Here is a 15,851-nt window from a genome sequence, read left to right as displayed (position 1 = left end):
GAAAAAAATTCATAATGAAAATTGAAATGAAAACTCACATAAAAAATGTTTTAGCAAAACAAAGAGTTCAAACTTGTAAAGTTGTAGTCTTTGAAATTAGAAAATTGTTTTCCTGTCAACATTCACCTTGTAGTACATGGAAGTGCATTATTTGGAGTGAAAACAGAAAAATATTTGTGTGATATGTACTTTAAATTTGTAAACAAAAACAAATGGCTGAACATTATTGAACCTTACCTGTTCAGAAAGCTTTGGTTGATGGTCAGACATCTTGTTCTTATGTACCAGCTTTACACTGAAGAAATCAGGGTCCGCAGCAGAGCTCACTTCTTCATCGCTTCGTTCTGCAACGTCAACAACCTCCAGAAAACTAGCATGGCCATTGCCACAAACTTCTACAAGCCCACATGGCAACACTATTTCAACCTCTTCATCATCAGCTGGGACTGCAGAGACGTCCAAGGCCTGTTGCATACAGTTCAAATCTCCCTCTCTGGCAAGGTTCTCAAAGTATATCTGGCTGTACACAGTATTGCAGGGGGGCACATTGTCGTATTCCTCATCTTCAGCGTACTTGCAATAGCTCTGCGCAGTGGAATCCATTTCAATACCTACAGACAAGTATTCATGGCCCGTCGTGCCCCAGATGTTCCTGTATTTATCCGCTTCCGACTCATGCCCGATGAACTGCGTCTCCGACCCTTCATCTGGCTTCCCTTGATGAGACCAGGCATGCCCGACAAACTGCGTCTCTGGCCCTTCTTCCGGCTTACCAAGATGATGGCACCAGGTTGCAGCAGAACTCTCGATGGGAGCATCTGTCCATATGGCATCTATCGACTGATGAGCCCCGCTTTTCTGTCCATCCGGCCAGTCTTGGGTGTGGGGGAAAGTGGCCATGAAGCTTTCCACTCTGAAATCCGCGACGTCCCCAAGATAGCCGTTATCTGAACAGGACCCATCCCCACTGTTTTGCTTACTGTGATGATAAAACACAGCCTCAGCCTCATTAGCAGTACACCGAGGCCGCATATTGTTTAGCCCATCAGATTCAGGATCAAAGCACTGAGGGCAGCCATAGTCCGTTTCGTAAGCAGAGTCTGTGTTGGCTGTATCCAGGTCCTCACAAATCGGGAGGAACTTTTCAGCCCCCAGTTTCTCGCCCATTAAGTCTTCGATTATACTCAACGTAAGATTTTCTGGTGTATCCCTATCCTGCTCTGATTCCCAGACATCCTTTGCCACTGGACTTTCCGATTTTTCCAAGCTTTCCCCTGTCTGAATACTCTTACTGTAATTCTTCAACTTGAAACTAGGCACGAAGGCTTCTTCGTCTTCGATGTCATCGGCGACGTGGTATTGCTGGTACGGAGTCTTTGTTGAAGGCAAACCTCCGAACAGATCGTTACAAAGCTGCTGTTTGGGTCTCGTACACACTGCCTCTGGGACATGCACTGGCGTTATTGGACGGAAATGCGTCTTTGGAGAGAAGTATAAATGTTCTTGAGGCGAACTAGTATAACCCTGGGCATCATCAATTAAGTCTTGGCGAAACTGCACCAAATTTGGCTCGCTTTGAACGTGTAACAGCCTTTGAGGCACATCTTTAAAGGCCGAGTGTTCAGAGGGTACCAGCTCAAAGCTCTTGGACAACTTTGGATTGGCCCTCTTGGTTGCGTGATCCCCTTCCTCCCACAGAGATGGGACATCCCCCATGGACACACTGCGGTCAAAGAACTGGAATGGCTGGCAGTACTCTGTATCACATTCGTCCTTCTCCATGAAAGAGGACCCGTCTGTATCAGCGTCGGACACGATGTCAATAGAAATCCTCGGAATCAGAGTGTTTTCATTCTGCTCATTGAACGCGCTTTCAGTGTCAGAGTTTTGCAAGAAAATTAAAGTGTTCTCTCGGAGCAATGCTGGGCCATCGCAGTTTAGACTTCCCCAAGGTGAGACCTTATTACGTTTTTGAATATTCACGTCCCAAAGCTGAAAATAAGGGCTGGTACCAAAGGGCTGCCAACATAAAAGGTCGTAAATGCTTAAAACGGGTTTCCAGAAGACCTCTTCTAGATCTGCGTTGTCCGGAGAGCTGTCGAATAAAACCTGATTCTGCCAGTAAGTGTTTATACTTGCTCGTCTTGGCATGTTTGCGATTTCTAAACCTTCGTCAGGTGTGACAGATTGCCAGCTTGGAGTTGAGCTGTCAAGGAATCTTGCCATGTAGTCCATATCGACCAAAGAGACTGACACAGTATTCTCACCTGGATTGTCAGAACTGTCTACAGGGGTTGGAGTGTTGGTATCTTCATGTGAGTCCAGCAAACAAACATCTTGGCTACCATCCATTGATAAAGATTGCAGAGTATGCAGATGATCGTTATCAGCATTATCGTGATCTGCCCATATTGTCTGGTAGGTGGCAAAGTTGTTTTCATTGAAAACTGAGGATTCATAGTTATCAAGCGTTGAAGATTCAGAAAGAAAAGGACTTGAAGACTTGAAAGGGAGGATTTGAAAATTTGCATCATCGCCATCATGTTCAGACTTGCTCTCACCTGCAGAAATCACTTGGGTCAGCCAATCTGGAATGAGGACTGACCTGTCGAAGATGTCATCGCTGTGATTTGAAGTGACACTCAAGCTTCTAGAATGCTCGCTGACAGGGCTAGCAACAGAGCTTGACGCTGAGTTGATGTTTGAAACATGCTCCTCTTCGACAGCGGGCGAAAAAGCTGGATTGCTGTTCCGTTTGTAAAGTCGAAGTTTGGAGTGGGTGTTCCCCATCTGTTCCTCTTCAGTGGTCAATATGGCACCTATAGGCTGAGTGTACCAGATTTCTTGCTCCTTTAGTTCAGGACTGATGTTCTGATCTCTAAACAAAGTTTCTGTCTCCAAATTTGATCTCGAATTTTTACTGTTGTTCGTCAAGGTGTTGTTGTTTACGTTCGGTTTAGGTTTTTCATCATCCTTGAGTTGTTTCTTTGAAGTATGCAATTCTTCAATCGGAATCGGAAATTCATCAACATCTTGCAAATCTTTGTACGATTTCACTGGAGTAGGCAGAAGCATTCCTTTGAGAAGGGATTCCACTCTGTTGCAAAGCTCGTCGTTCTGTCGTATGGGATAGTCTGAAATGAAGACAAAATCTTCATCCAGGATATCCAAATTCTGCAAAATTACAGGATCCAGTTTAGCAAAACCTGGTGGCCATATTGGAAACTCCTGCGGTTTCCAATGCTCCTTCTGGGAAGGTTTACCGTTCCGACTTCCGCCTGTCGATCGAGACTTATCCTTTTGACTCTTGCTGTTACTACGACTCCAGTTCTCCCTATAGGATCTGCTGTGACTTTTCTTGTGCTTCTGTTCTTTCGCAGCAGGAATCGCAACAGGCTTAGTAATCTTACGGATTTCAGCTTCTTCGCTCGCACTAAGGGCCTCCTCGTCGGACTGTGTTCGGGCTTGACTCTTGTAGACTAGAGGGTTAATACGCCAGACAGTGCTCGAGGGGGACGGGTTCCCAGAGGAGACCGTCCCTCCCTGCAAGGCTGGAAACGCTGCGTAGTATCTGCAATAAACACAAAAAGAAGATGCTATGGTTTGCTGCAATTCTTGAAGACTATTAAATACATCTACAAAATAGTGTTATGTATAAGATTCCATGTACAACAGATTCCATCTACAAAGTAATGAAAAATATTGGAATTCAAGAAAAAAGAAATAATTTACACTTTAAAATTAGATTGATTGTACAATTTTTGACAGACATATCTTAATAAACAATTGTTAACCATCAGTTTAAACAGAATGTTCTCTTGCTCAGAAATGCCTGATTATAAATGCCATAGCCTATTATATCCAAAAAACTAAGCCAAATATGTTGTGTGACTTTTAAATCCATTTTATATAAACACAATGACTTACGTTGTCAAAGACAGGATTGCAGATAACCCTTTACCACTTGGATACGTATTTTGACAAATTTGTAGACCCTTAAAAACTTAAATTTAATCAAAGACCACCCTTTACCACTTGGATACGTATTTTGACAAATTTGTAGACCCTTAAAAACTTAAATTTAATCAAAGACCTTTCTTACAAGATTCAAGTTTTAAAGGCTTCATTTCAAACCCTTTGATACTGATGAGCAGCAAACAGCATTAAACCTGAACAGACTGCGAGTTACTCGCAGGCTGTTCTGGTTTTATGTTGCTTGCACATAGCCATTTTTACCTTTGTTTCTGAATGGGAAAGGGTTAAAACACATTTAAGATTTTACAATCGCAAGGACCTTTACTTAGTTCAATGTGTGTGTACCTTTGAGCAGGATTTTTGAGCTCCACAGAACTGTCATCACTGTCCTCACACGTGCAGGATCGGGACTTGGAAACTGGACTGGCAGAGGCTGAAATGCATTGTGTATGGTTTGAAATTCTGAGAAATAATCAAGAATACCATGATAAAGTCTTTATACTTGTTCATATAAAATAGACTTCAGTCCTTTAATTTAAACAAGACATGTGTTTGTCAGAAACACAATGCCCCCTACTGCGCCACTTTGATTTTTTTTTACCATTGACCTTGAAGTATGACCTTGACCTTTCACCACTCTGCAAATGTGCAGCTCCACGAGACACACATGCATGCAAAATATCAAGTTGCTATCTTCAATATTGCAAAAGTTATGGGCAATGTTAAAGTTTTCGGACAGATTGACAGTCAGTTCAAATGCTATATGCCAAGCTTCCATGGCATAAATATACAGGAGGAATTCAGGGCTCCCGTCAAAACTTTCTTTAGCCACATTTACAGAATTTCTTTTTATTTTAGCTTTTTATGAGGAATTATGCAAACAATGTGTAGTTAAACGATTTCATTTATTAATTTTTGCCAAATTTGAAGCTATCGGCTAATTTTGCAAATTGCAGATTAAAGGCCTGGCAATACATGCTATAATTTTGACGTGAATAGCCCACACTTGCTCTAACATAGTTTTATTATAAATGACAAAGGTGTCTTAGACAAAAAAAAATTAAGAGTTATCATCCGGAAACCATTTTTCTAAGTTGAGTCACCGTGACCTTGACAGCCATTGTGTGAATACGTTTTTTGGCACTGTGACCTTGACCTTTGACCTAGTGACCTGTTATTCAATAGGTGTCATCTGCGAGTCATGATCAATATACCTATGAAGTTTCATGAACCTAGGCATAAGCGTTCTTGAGTAATCATCCAGAAACCATTTTACTATTTCAGGTAACCGTGACCTTGACCTTTGACCTAGTGACCTGAAAATCAATAGGGGTCATCTGAGAGTCATGATCATTGTACCTATGTAGTTTCATGATCCTAGGCATAAGCGTTCTTGAGTTATCATCCAGAAACCATTTTACTATTTCAGCTCACTGTGACCTTGACCTTTGACCTAGTGACCTGATAATCAATAGGGGTCATCTGCGAGTCATAATCAATGTACCTATGAAGTTTGATGATCCTAGGCATAAGCGTTCTTGAGTTATCATCTGGAAACCATTTAACTATTTCGGGTCACCGTGACCTTGACCTTTGACCTAGTGACCTGAAAATCAATAGGGGTCATCTGGGAGTGAATATCAATGTACCTATGAAGTTTCATGATCCTAGGCCATCTCGTTCTTGAGTTATCATCCGGAAACCATTTTACGATTTCGGTTCATTGTGACCTTTGACCTAGTGACCTGAAAATCAATAGGGGTTTCCTGCGAGTCATTATCAATGTATCTATGAAGTTTCATGATCCTAGGCATAAGCGTTCTTGAGTTATCATCCGGAAACTATTTTACTGCTTTGGGTCACCGTGACCTTGACCTTTGACCTAGTAACCTGAAAATCAATAGGGGTCATCTGCGAGTCATGATCAATGTATCTATGAAGTTTTATGATCCTAGGCATAAGGGTTCTTGAGTTATCATCCGGAAACCATTTTACTATTTTGGGTCGTGACCTTGACCTTTGACCTAGTGACCTGAAAATCAATAGGGGTCATCTGCGAGTCATGATCAATGTACCTATGAAGTTTCATATCCTTGGCATAAGCGCTCTTGAGTTATCATTTGGAAACCATCTGGTGGACGGACCGACCGACATGAGCAAAACAATATACCCCCTCTTCTTCGAAAGGGGGGGGGGGGGCATAATGAGAAAACTGCCCCCCTCCAAGCAGCCATGTTATTCAACTGACCGGAACCATTTTTGAACTCAACTCTCTTATCAAGGAAACAATTGTTCTGAGCAAATTTCATGAAAATTGGGCCAAAAATGTTACTTCTACTGTGTTTACATTTTTTCACTATATACATATAGAGAAAAATGCTCCGCCCACTGGCGGCCATGTTTTTTCACCGATCCCGACCATTTTCAAACTTGTCTGAGATATTAATAAAACCAATGTTTTGACCAACTTTCATGATGATTGGGCAAAAATTGTGACTTCTAGAGTGTTTACAAGGTTTCTCTATAGCCGAAAAAGGAAAACTGCCCCGCCCACTGGCGGCCATGTTTTTCAACAGATCGGAACCACTTTTGAACTCAACCAAGATATCATTAAGACAAACATTTTGACAAAGTTACATGAAGATTGGGCATGAAATGTGACTTCTACAGTGTTTACAAGGTTTTTCTCTTTTTTTACCTAGTGACCTAGTTTTTGACCCGGCACAACCCAGTTTCGAACTCGGCCGAGATTTCATTGGGACAAAGCTTCTGACCAAGTTTCATGAAGATGGGACAAGAAATGTGGCCTATAGAGTGTTTACGAGCAAATGTTAACGGACGGACGGACATACAACGGACAAAGACCGGTCACGAAAGCTCACCTGAGCAATCAGGTGAGCTAAAAAACACTGACTTACCATGTATCTCACCGTCCTTAAGCTTGGAGCAGAGTTCATCCACCAGCGTGGCAATGCCAGACTTCTGTAGAACAGACAGACATATGCAACTTGATTGATAAATTCCACATTCACATGGAGGTGTTCTGTCAATAAATTGATTAACAAATGGCTTAAAAACAAAATATGGTGGGAGAGAAATGTCTGCTTGTCTTATGTTTGATTAAGTCAGTTCACTTAAACAAATCGGACAAACAAGGCTCCATTTTTGTTAAGTCACGTAATTTTTGCTTGAATTGACACATTTAATTACTACATGTCGGTATACTTTTTTTAATGGAAATAAAATAACATGTTAATTATTACAATAGGTCTTAAAATTGTATCAATCAACAAATTACACTGAAAACAGTTCACATTAAGTAGTATGCAACAATAAACAGTCATATAAAAAATACTTGCTTACTTCACACAGAGTTATTATCTTTTTGTACTTCATAATAATTTTTATGGAGTCATTACTTTTTCAATACCACTGTTACAAGATGTTTCACTTTGTTTCTATACATTGATGTTAAAATCAACATAGATATAGGTGTAAGTTTGTGCATTTAACTTGAAAATCTATCAATACAAAGCTACCATTGGTTACTGAAATTCACTTATTTGCCACTTAAGTAATTAAAGACCAGCAGGTACAAATTAGTTAATTAGCATTTAATGACTGATGTCATTAACAGCATGTACCACTTGCTGTGTAGTCTACTGCATACTTCCTGTGTTTTTTTTCTAAATTAATTGAAAGATCTATTGTTGACATTCAGTTGAATGATAAACTTCCTGGCAAGTTTTAGGAAGTGATAAAATCAGTGTTAACAGGATATCTAATCTAGACTGACATATAATTCAGTACCCAGCTAAATTAATTTGAATTAAATAATGTTTACAAAGTATGCTGTTCACATAGATAAAATTCATTGTGTTTGCTGTCCTTTTTATATATGTATATTTTGAGAGTTTGATGAAACGGAGCATTATTACATCACACATCACAACAAAAGTTAATTATCTTTACAAATAGCAAAGAAAGATATATCAAACAGAACCAACATATCAACAGTGTTGTGATGAAATTGGTTATCATTAATTAAAATTGTTGCACTGATGTTGTGTTTATTACAATTTCCCAACACTTGATGTAATATTACGTGCAAACAAGCATGTATAATGGTATATTGAGAAAGAACTGCTTTCGTATAGCAGACAAATCCCTCATAGGGTCACACAGGTATTGTCCTAAACGTGAAAGGTCAGGTAATAACATTGAACGAAAGCCTGGCATTAAATAACTGGTAAAACTTGATCTGAAATGAATGATTGCCAATGAACTTTAATAAATCTCATAAGTTAAAAATGATGATGTTTACATCTTATTTTTATCTTTCTAAAAGATGATTAAATTGGATTATTTTGCCCATCATCCTTGTGACAATATTAGAGCTGTTTCAACATAAAACTGCACTTATTTTTAACCCAAAGACATTGACAGCTACATGATGATTATAATAAATTTCAAGTTTCAATGGCATGAACAATCGCTCCACATATATTAAATATTGTATGTGGACAGAGCAACAAACTAAAACACCCACCAAAATACAGAGTGACTCCAATATACGTTTTTTAATATATCCCTGTCACATTTTTACTTGTTGATGTTAAAATTTTCCTAAAACAAAGAAAATCATTGAAATCATTGAAATCTGTATTAAGGACACTGATGTTCCTATATCATACATGCTGCATAAGCCATTTCACATCACACATTACATTCATACACAAACATATGGATAGGGTAAACAAACCCTTCAGCCATTTCAATGATGGGAATCTAGATACATGTATCATACATGCATACACACAATTCCAGTGTTTTTGGGGGTAACATTTGGGAACGTTGTTTCTTAATGTCAAAAACAATTATTTCCCATGATGACTGCCTACAATTCCTTTTGTGAATAAACTGCAACATTTAGTTTATTTCCCTATCAGCTGTATGGTTTGAATATTTTGAAAATATATTGTTGAAAAAAGTTTTTTTTTCAATTTTAAAGTAACCTGTACCATAAGTTATCACGTATAATGCACAGTGTTTTACCTCCACATTTCAAATTCAAAAGTTGTAGCACGTTATACATTCATACAATGCTATCCTGGTTGCTGTAAATTGCGAATAATTCATTTTGTTATCGTAAATATTCATAATAGCCAACTTTTTTTTATTCCAGAAAACTACACACTATAATCTGAGACTGAAGAGGCCATTGTCAAAACAACAAAAAGTCAGTAACATCAGATATGTATGGGGTAGCATCGTTTTTTTTTACAAAAAATAAAATGTTCGAATAAAATATGTAAACATGTCTTTGTTTGTGTTTGTGCACTTCTATTAACAGGAATTTTTGGTGTTTTCTAGTTTGGTCCAGATTTTTGGCGCCTTCATTGACCATCACATTCACACATGTGAAGTTTGACAAACCATAACCCCACTAGTCCAACATAATAGATAAACAGTTTTACTTCAATACTGAAATATCTCAACAAATGTAGCCCTGACGCCCATTTGCTCAAAGTCTATATTCAGCATTCAAATTTAAAGCCCAGGCTCTCATCTAGGAAGAATGACAGGATGTACATTAATTCTTATTTTCGCATGCTTTACATGTAATTCATTTAAACTGTAAATCTGTTCCAAGATAATTACAAAATCTGAAACCAAAACAATCAAACCGCCACAATACACGGATATACCTCGTCACTGACTGCAGTCAAGCATTGAACGGCGGCTAGTTTTTTGCGTTCCTCACTTGCAGACTGTGACCTCTGCTTCTCCATTGACCTACGACCCTTGCGTTTATGTCTGCAAGGAGCCTCAAGGTCAAAATCTAGGTCTTCCAGGTCCTCGTCATCCTAAATTTAATAACAATACATTCAAGCTGTGCTCTCAGCAAATGTGGTTTAATGCATGTGTGTGAAATGTCATAATCCTGTGCAGTCTTGACATGCTCATCAGGAAGGACACTTTCCTCTTATACTTGATTTAAATTGAGAAAGACTTTTTAACAAAAGAAATCCCAAGCGGAAAGTGACTGCACAGGCTAATCTTGGATAACACAGTATGAACAAACATTAAGATGCGTTTTCTAAGAGCAAAATTCAAATATAATATTAATGATTATTTCTTTGTTATTTGAACTTTTCAACAGCCAGTCATTTCATGATTGTCACACTTTTCTTTGGTTAGCTGTCAGTCAAGTGCTGATGCGTATGCCCATAACTGATAGTGCTGCAACAATATACTGGTATATCGGTATATATGGAAATACGCAATCCACATATTGTGTTGCAATACGATTTTCATCATACCTGTACGAAAATTCTACAAAAATTCATCCAGAAAAGCCATCCGAAATAATGATATCAAGGTAAACAAAACAAATCAGTGTTTAATAAAATAAATTGTTACGTAAAAATAGCATTCTAAAAAGTTTATTATACGGAGTAGCCTTGTTACATAGGAGTCTGCAAGATCTGCTTTTGCATGTCATACCAAAAAATTTGTACAAAAGGCTACAATTGCCAAAAGGATATAACAAGAACCTTAACAAACAATACAAAGGTTATGTTCATGTAATTAAGTTGGTTTTGGTGATTAGCTGGCGAGTTATAATTCTGGTACAAGTTAGCAATATATTGCAATACGGGTTTTTGAACAGACAATATATTGCAATACAGCTTTTGGAGTAATGTTGCAGCACTAATAACTGAAAACTAAAATACTTGAATCTGAAAAAATACATGTCAAAATATTCACTGTTTTTGTTTTTTGTCAAGATTAGAAACTGAAAGGAACTTACTATGGATATAGACACTTATTCAAACACCTCTGGGTTGATTTGCAGTGAATAAAAATGGTATAAGTACTTCAATATTTAAAAAAAAAAATTACATGCATAAGAATGTGAATGGATAATTATAGCTATTACATGTATATTGAAGTCTATGAAAGATTTTAGATTTAAATTTATTTTAAGATTAGTAACTTATGTCACCAGGCTATGGACACAGCAGCATAAACAAGCAAATTCATTGAATTGATATCCCCTGTCAATATGCTTCTGGACACAAAAGTGTTATATTTAAGACTAAAAAAACATTTTTTCAAGATACAAAGGGCCATAACTCCATTATTAACAGATGGTGTACAATGACATATGGTGTGCATCATCCTCTTATCCATATATATACTCATACTAAGTTTCAATAAAATCCGCCAAAGCACTTTCAAGACATGGCTCCGGACGGACGGACAGACAACGCCAAAACAATATATCCCTCCGCCTATGGCGGGGGATAATAAATTTGACTCATGATGTTTCTAGGGTAGACGTGAGTCGACTCACCTGTACTAGAAGGCTGATGACTCACCTGTAGTTGAAGGCAGATGATGTATCTGGTTTATATTACTCAACAGTAGTAGAAGGCTGATGACTCACCTGTAGTATAGGGCTGATGACTAACCTGAAGTAGAAGGCTGATGACTCACCTGTAGTAGAAGGCTAATGATGTATCTAGCGTAGACAAGAGAGTCGACACCGTGCCGCTCCAGTTCCTGACGGAACCAGCACTGCACGGCGCTCGCACACAGCCTGGGCTCCATGGAAAGCCGATAGTCGGGGTACTTCATGGGCAAGAAGGGCATAGGCCACTGAAACATGTTCAAAACTATGTTTTCCCAAATTCAAAATGCCTTAAATTCAAAATTTAAGGTTTCCAACCAGAAGACTTCCCAGTATTCTCAATTTAAAAGTATATCTTAGCAAAAAATAAAATACACCAAGTTCCCAATTTTAGTCAGAACAACACAACTAGTCACTATCCACAGACTCGGGCCTTATTCCCAGAATTGTGCAAAAAAATACTTAATATGAAAGACAACTAATGAATGCAGGTTTTTTTTTTAAATGTTATGCACTGTAAATAAGGATGCTGAAATTTACCAGGTATATATTTAGCAATGCAGAATAAACATGGCGTGATGACGATATATCTAGAGGAATAAATTATCCTTAAAAGAGGGCTGAGGCAGGCTACGCGTACACAGAAACATCTCTACACCCATTGTGTCTAGCAGGACAAGGTAACACAATATGCGACCTGAAATCAGAAGAAAAGAAAATTTTAAGATATTTCTTGTATTATTGATGCAAAACTTGTATTATTAATAACATGAACATTTAAAAATTTAGATTAGCAGGTTTTAGTGACATAAGGTAAGGTGTCAAACTGCTGCAATATTTCAAAAGTGTTTGGTAATTGTATTGGTGATATGTTATCTATCATGCAACTGCAAACTGCAAAGTCCATAGCTTGATCCCTACTCAGACAGCATACCATACAACAAGACACAAAATTATATGCAAATTTGGACTTGCATAAATAAAGTTAGCTATGTAAAGCCTTCGGTAAAAACAAGATAACATAGCAACCAAAGAGAGTAAGTTGACAGTAATTCAGAGTAAACAAAAAACCTAAGAGTTATAATTATTTTACAATGAAAATGTCTTGAAAGGCCAACATTCCTTATAAAGTTATATAATTATTGCAATTAGGGGGTTGTAAACAATCATCGTTGTTACTTACTTGACTGCTCTTTGGGACAGTTTAATTTGATTCTAGGCTAGTAGAAAATGCAAGGTGATTTAAACGGCTAACACATATGATCTTATTTTAAACAGCCTGCACTTTTGACGCTGTTTGGACAGAACCACAAAATTGTCAATTTAAACAGATGCCAGCCAAGTTGTTTTGCTAACAAGCTTGACCTAAAAGGCAAGTGCATGACAAAAAGGGCCAGTACATAATAAAAATTTAAAACTTCTAAGGAAGATCAATACAGATTTATGGCATGCAATAGAATTAATTTTCACTGGTGTTTCTGTCAACATTTACCTCTTAAAAGAATAAGCTGGCTATTTGTTCTTGCTTTTGTCATCGCAACGGGGAAATGGACAAACAAACATTGCACCACCTGAGTAGTTCTGGCTACCATAACTTTAAATGTCGCTTTTTATGATTTTTGACTGGCGCGACTTTATAGTTATGAACCAACCCCATTAGGAAAGTCAACCAGAAATTCCCGAAAAGTTGACAGTTAGCAAAGACGGGTCCAAAACAGCTTTTAAATGCAGTTATTGGTCCAAATCAACCACTTGATCGGAAAGATTGACATTTTTCACATTAAACTGATATATTCTTTCACAAAATACTATCTTAAACATTTAAAATTTATCTATTCTGCTTTTACATATCGAGAAAAACAGCGATGTGACATACTTACTTGAAATGCGAATCTCCCGAGATTTCACGGTCATATGACGTTATTTCTATTTTTAGTAACATACCATGTGCTCGAGTGTTTTCAAATTCAAAAAGACATTTCCCGGTATTTTAGATTATTCTGGCTTGTTTTGTAAACAAATTGTAGTGTAAATACAAACTCAAAGTAAATATTATTAAAACAACCTGATTCACACTGAAATCAGTCTTATAATCCACCAGACATAAGTTGTTTATCACAAATAATAGATTTCAGAAAACGAAAGTAATGTTTACAATTTCAGCAAAATATGTCAAGGTCGATCCGAAAGTATCCAAATGAAAACTCGTCACGTGACAAAGCGACAATGGCGTCAAAATTGTGAATTTCAGACTGATGAGAGTTATTTTCATATATTGTAAGATGCATTTGAAACATTTGAACCTTAAAATAATCCCCGATGCAGTAACTTATATTCATTCACCAATATATGTAGAAATGTATCCAAGAACATGAGATTTCTTTGATTTATAGCGTGACATAAATATGTTATGACTCTGGTTGACTTTCGATACGGGGTTAGCTTCAGCGTACAGGTCTGTCAATACTATATAAACTGTACGCTGAAGTTTCTTTAGCTACCACCTGAGATGAGATTTAATTTCATGAGCTATTAGCAGATGGGCATTTTTTGCAAACTTTTGCTTTATGCCTATGTTAATTAGTTAATAACTAAAAATGTAAGAATAAGGTCTTGAAATGTGGGCCAAGGAAATTATTTGACAGCAAATTATTCAAGTGCATAAACCAGAAAATTCCAGATTTTATTTAAAATGGTTCATGTTTATATAAAAAAAAAAAATTCTACTTTACAAAATGATTAAAGCAATTTATACAGTTTAAATTTTATCATGGAAATTCTATTTTTGAAAATGATGAGGGCCCAGGATGACCATGAAGTGGGAGGGGCACGTGACCTGTCAAATATGAACCAGCGATACAAATACAATAATTTCCTTGATTTCAAAAGAACTGAAATGCAAACGGATCATTTAATTATTTCATTCCATAAATGAAAGTGCTTCTTGCTGTTATTATACACAAACGGGATAGAAAACGTAAATACCAAAATGTATCACGCAATCGGGTATCATCCTCACAGGAGGGTCATTTTGACACGACTCATTCCATCACATCCATGGAATGAATTTTGTTCTTCTTAGCACACAGACATAGCCTACACACCGAACACCATAGTTTGACTAGTTCCAGTTCCTGCAAACAAGAATCTAGCACATAATTTGACGATTTCACCGTCGCGAAAACGTCAGGCAATGTTTTCACTCCTGACGGAAGTACTTGAACTGCCAAAACCTAAACACATTTACGAAATAGTCCATACAAGCCATTACATATTTAAGAACAATATTATTTTTGAGGCACAAACGATTTACTGGTATGCCTTTGATCATTTTATTGCAAATATTTGTACAGTTGTACACGATATTATGAACATATATTTTCGCAGACAAGTGCGAAATTTGCGCATTAATATATAGGTCGAGTGCACTATTTCTTCACCATGCAGACGTTCTCTGGCAACGAGACTTTTCGCGCGAAATTTCAAAACATTCTGCCTAATCAATTTATTACAAACATAGTTATTACTGTTTCTTTTTGTGCACATCATACTGTAATATGATTATAGGTGCTACCTAATTTACGGGCAAAAGCTTTTTGATTTTTTTTGATAACCATGTATTTTTAATAATTATATGGACATGATTGTGTTCAAAATATTATAATTGTTGCAATAATTAAGTAATGCATCCAAAAAAATCAATGTAAAAACGAGTTACATGTTCCTAGCTTAAAGATCTGGCATCTTATATTTATTTTTTTCTAGCCACAGGAATTTAAAGCTGGTTCGGTGGCTGTGGTATAGTGGATGGGGTGTCTGCCAACTGGCTTAGTCACTGGGAGGTCTCTGTATTGATCCCTTAAGTGGGTGCATTCTTAAGATAACCCTAAAGAAATACTATGGCGTACCATTTGGGTTGAAAGTCAAGAAGACCTACAAGGTAAAAAGAGAAATGTACGTCGAAGTACAATAATTGTACGTCGACATACACATATAAAATACACTTCGAAGTATATATTTGTACGTCAAAGTACAATTTGTACTTCGACAGACATGTTTGTACTTTGACGTACACATTTTCAGAACAGCCAATCAAAAAACTTGTCTCTTGAGCCGCTTTTTCTTCAGATTTATTCATAATAAATGTTTAAAATCTCTTTTTTAATTGAGGACAAAATGAATAAAAATATCAGAATGGCAAAAAAAAACACATAGAAGTTTCAAGTATTTAATGCATTGGTATAGATTATATACAAATTTTAAGAAGATTCAATTGTTTAATACCTTTTTAAAATTAAAATTATTCAGCATATTGTGAGTTTTTATTGATCATGCGGGGCGGAGTATCACGACCGTCCAGCGCATTACTGTGTAGCAAATTCCCAACGGTAACTAAACAGTTATCAAAAATGAACGGAATATATAATGTATATAACCTCCCCGTTGGTCGTATTTTGTG

General features: G+C 37.1%; 1 protein-coding gene across 2 annotated transcripts in view; it reads right to left on the bottom strand.

The window, feature by feature from the left end:
- Window positions 1-14,627, bottom strand: part of LOC127840949 (uncharacterized) — a 35,548-nt gene extending 20,921 nt beyond the window's left edge. The window contains exons 1-7 of one of the 2 annotated variants that reach the window (XM_052369412.1): window positions 14,378-14,627; window positions 11,933-12,089; window positions 11,479-11,640; window positions 9,684-9,842; window positions 6,894-6,957; window positions 4,321-4,408; window positions 238-3,571 (exon numbers count right to left, since the gene is read on the bottom strand). In XM_052369412.1, the coding sequence (XP_052225372.1) occupies window positions 238-3,571; window positions 4,321-4,408; window positions 6,894-6,957; window positions 9,684-9,842; window positions 11,479-11,634 (3,801 nt within the window). In that variant the 5' untranslated portion in view covers window positions 11,635-11,640; window positions 11,933-12,089; window positions 14,378-14,627. The remainder of the gene's footprint in view (window positions 1-237; window positions 3,572-4,320; window positions 4,409-6,893; window positions 6,958-9,683; window positions 9,843-11,478; window positions 11,641-11,932; window positions 12,090-14,377) is intronic. The other variant, XM_052369411.1, reaches the window with a different exon arrangement.
- Between the last annotated feature and the right edge of the window lie 1,224 nt (window positions 14,628-15,851).

This window comes from Dreissena polymorpha, chromosome 8 (assembly GCF_020536995.1).
Source record: "Dreissena polymorpha isolate Duluth1 chromosome 8, UMN_Dpol_1.0, whole genome shotgun sequence".
NCBI classification, from domain to species: Eukaryota; Metazoa; Mollusca; class Bivalvia; order Myida; family Dreissenidae; genus Dreissena; species Dreissena polymorpha.
The sequence above is the reverse complement of the archived record's forward strand: the minus strand, read 5'-3'. Positions and strand labels throughout refer to the sequence as shown.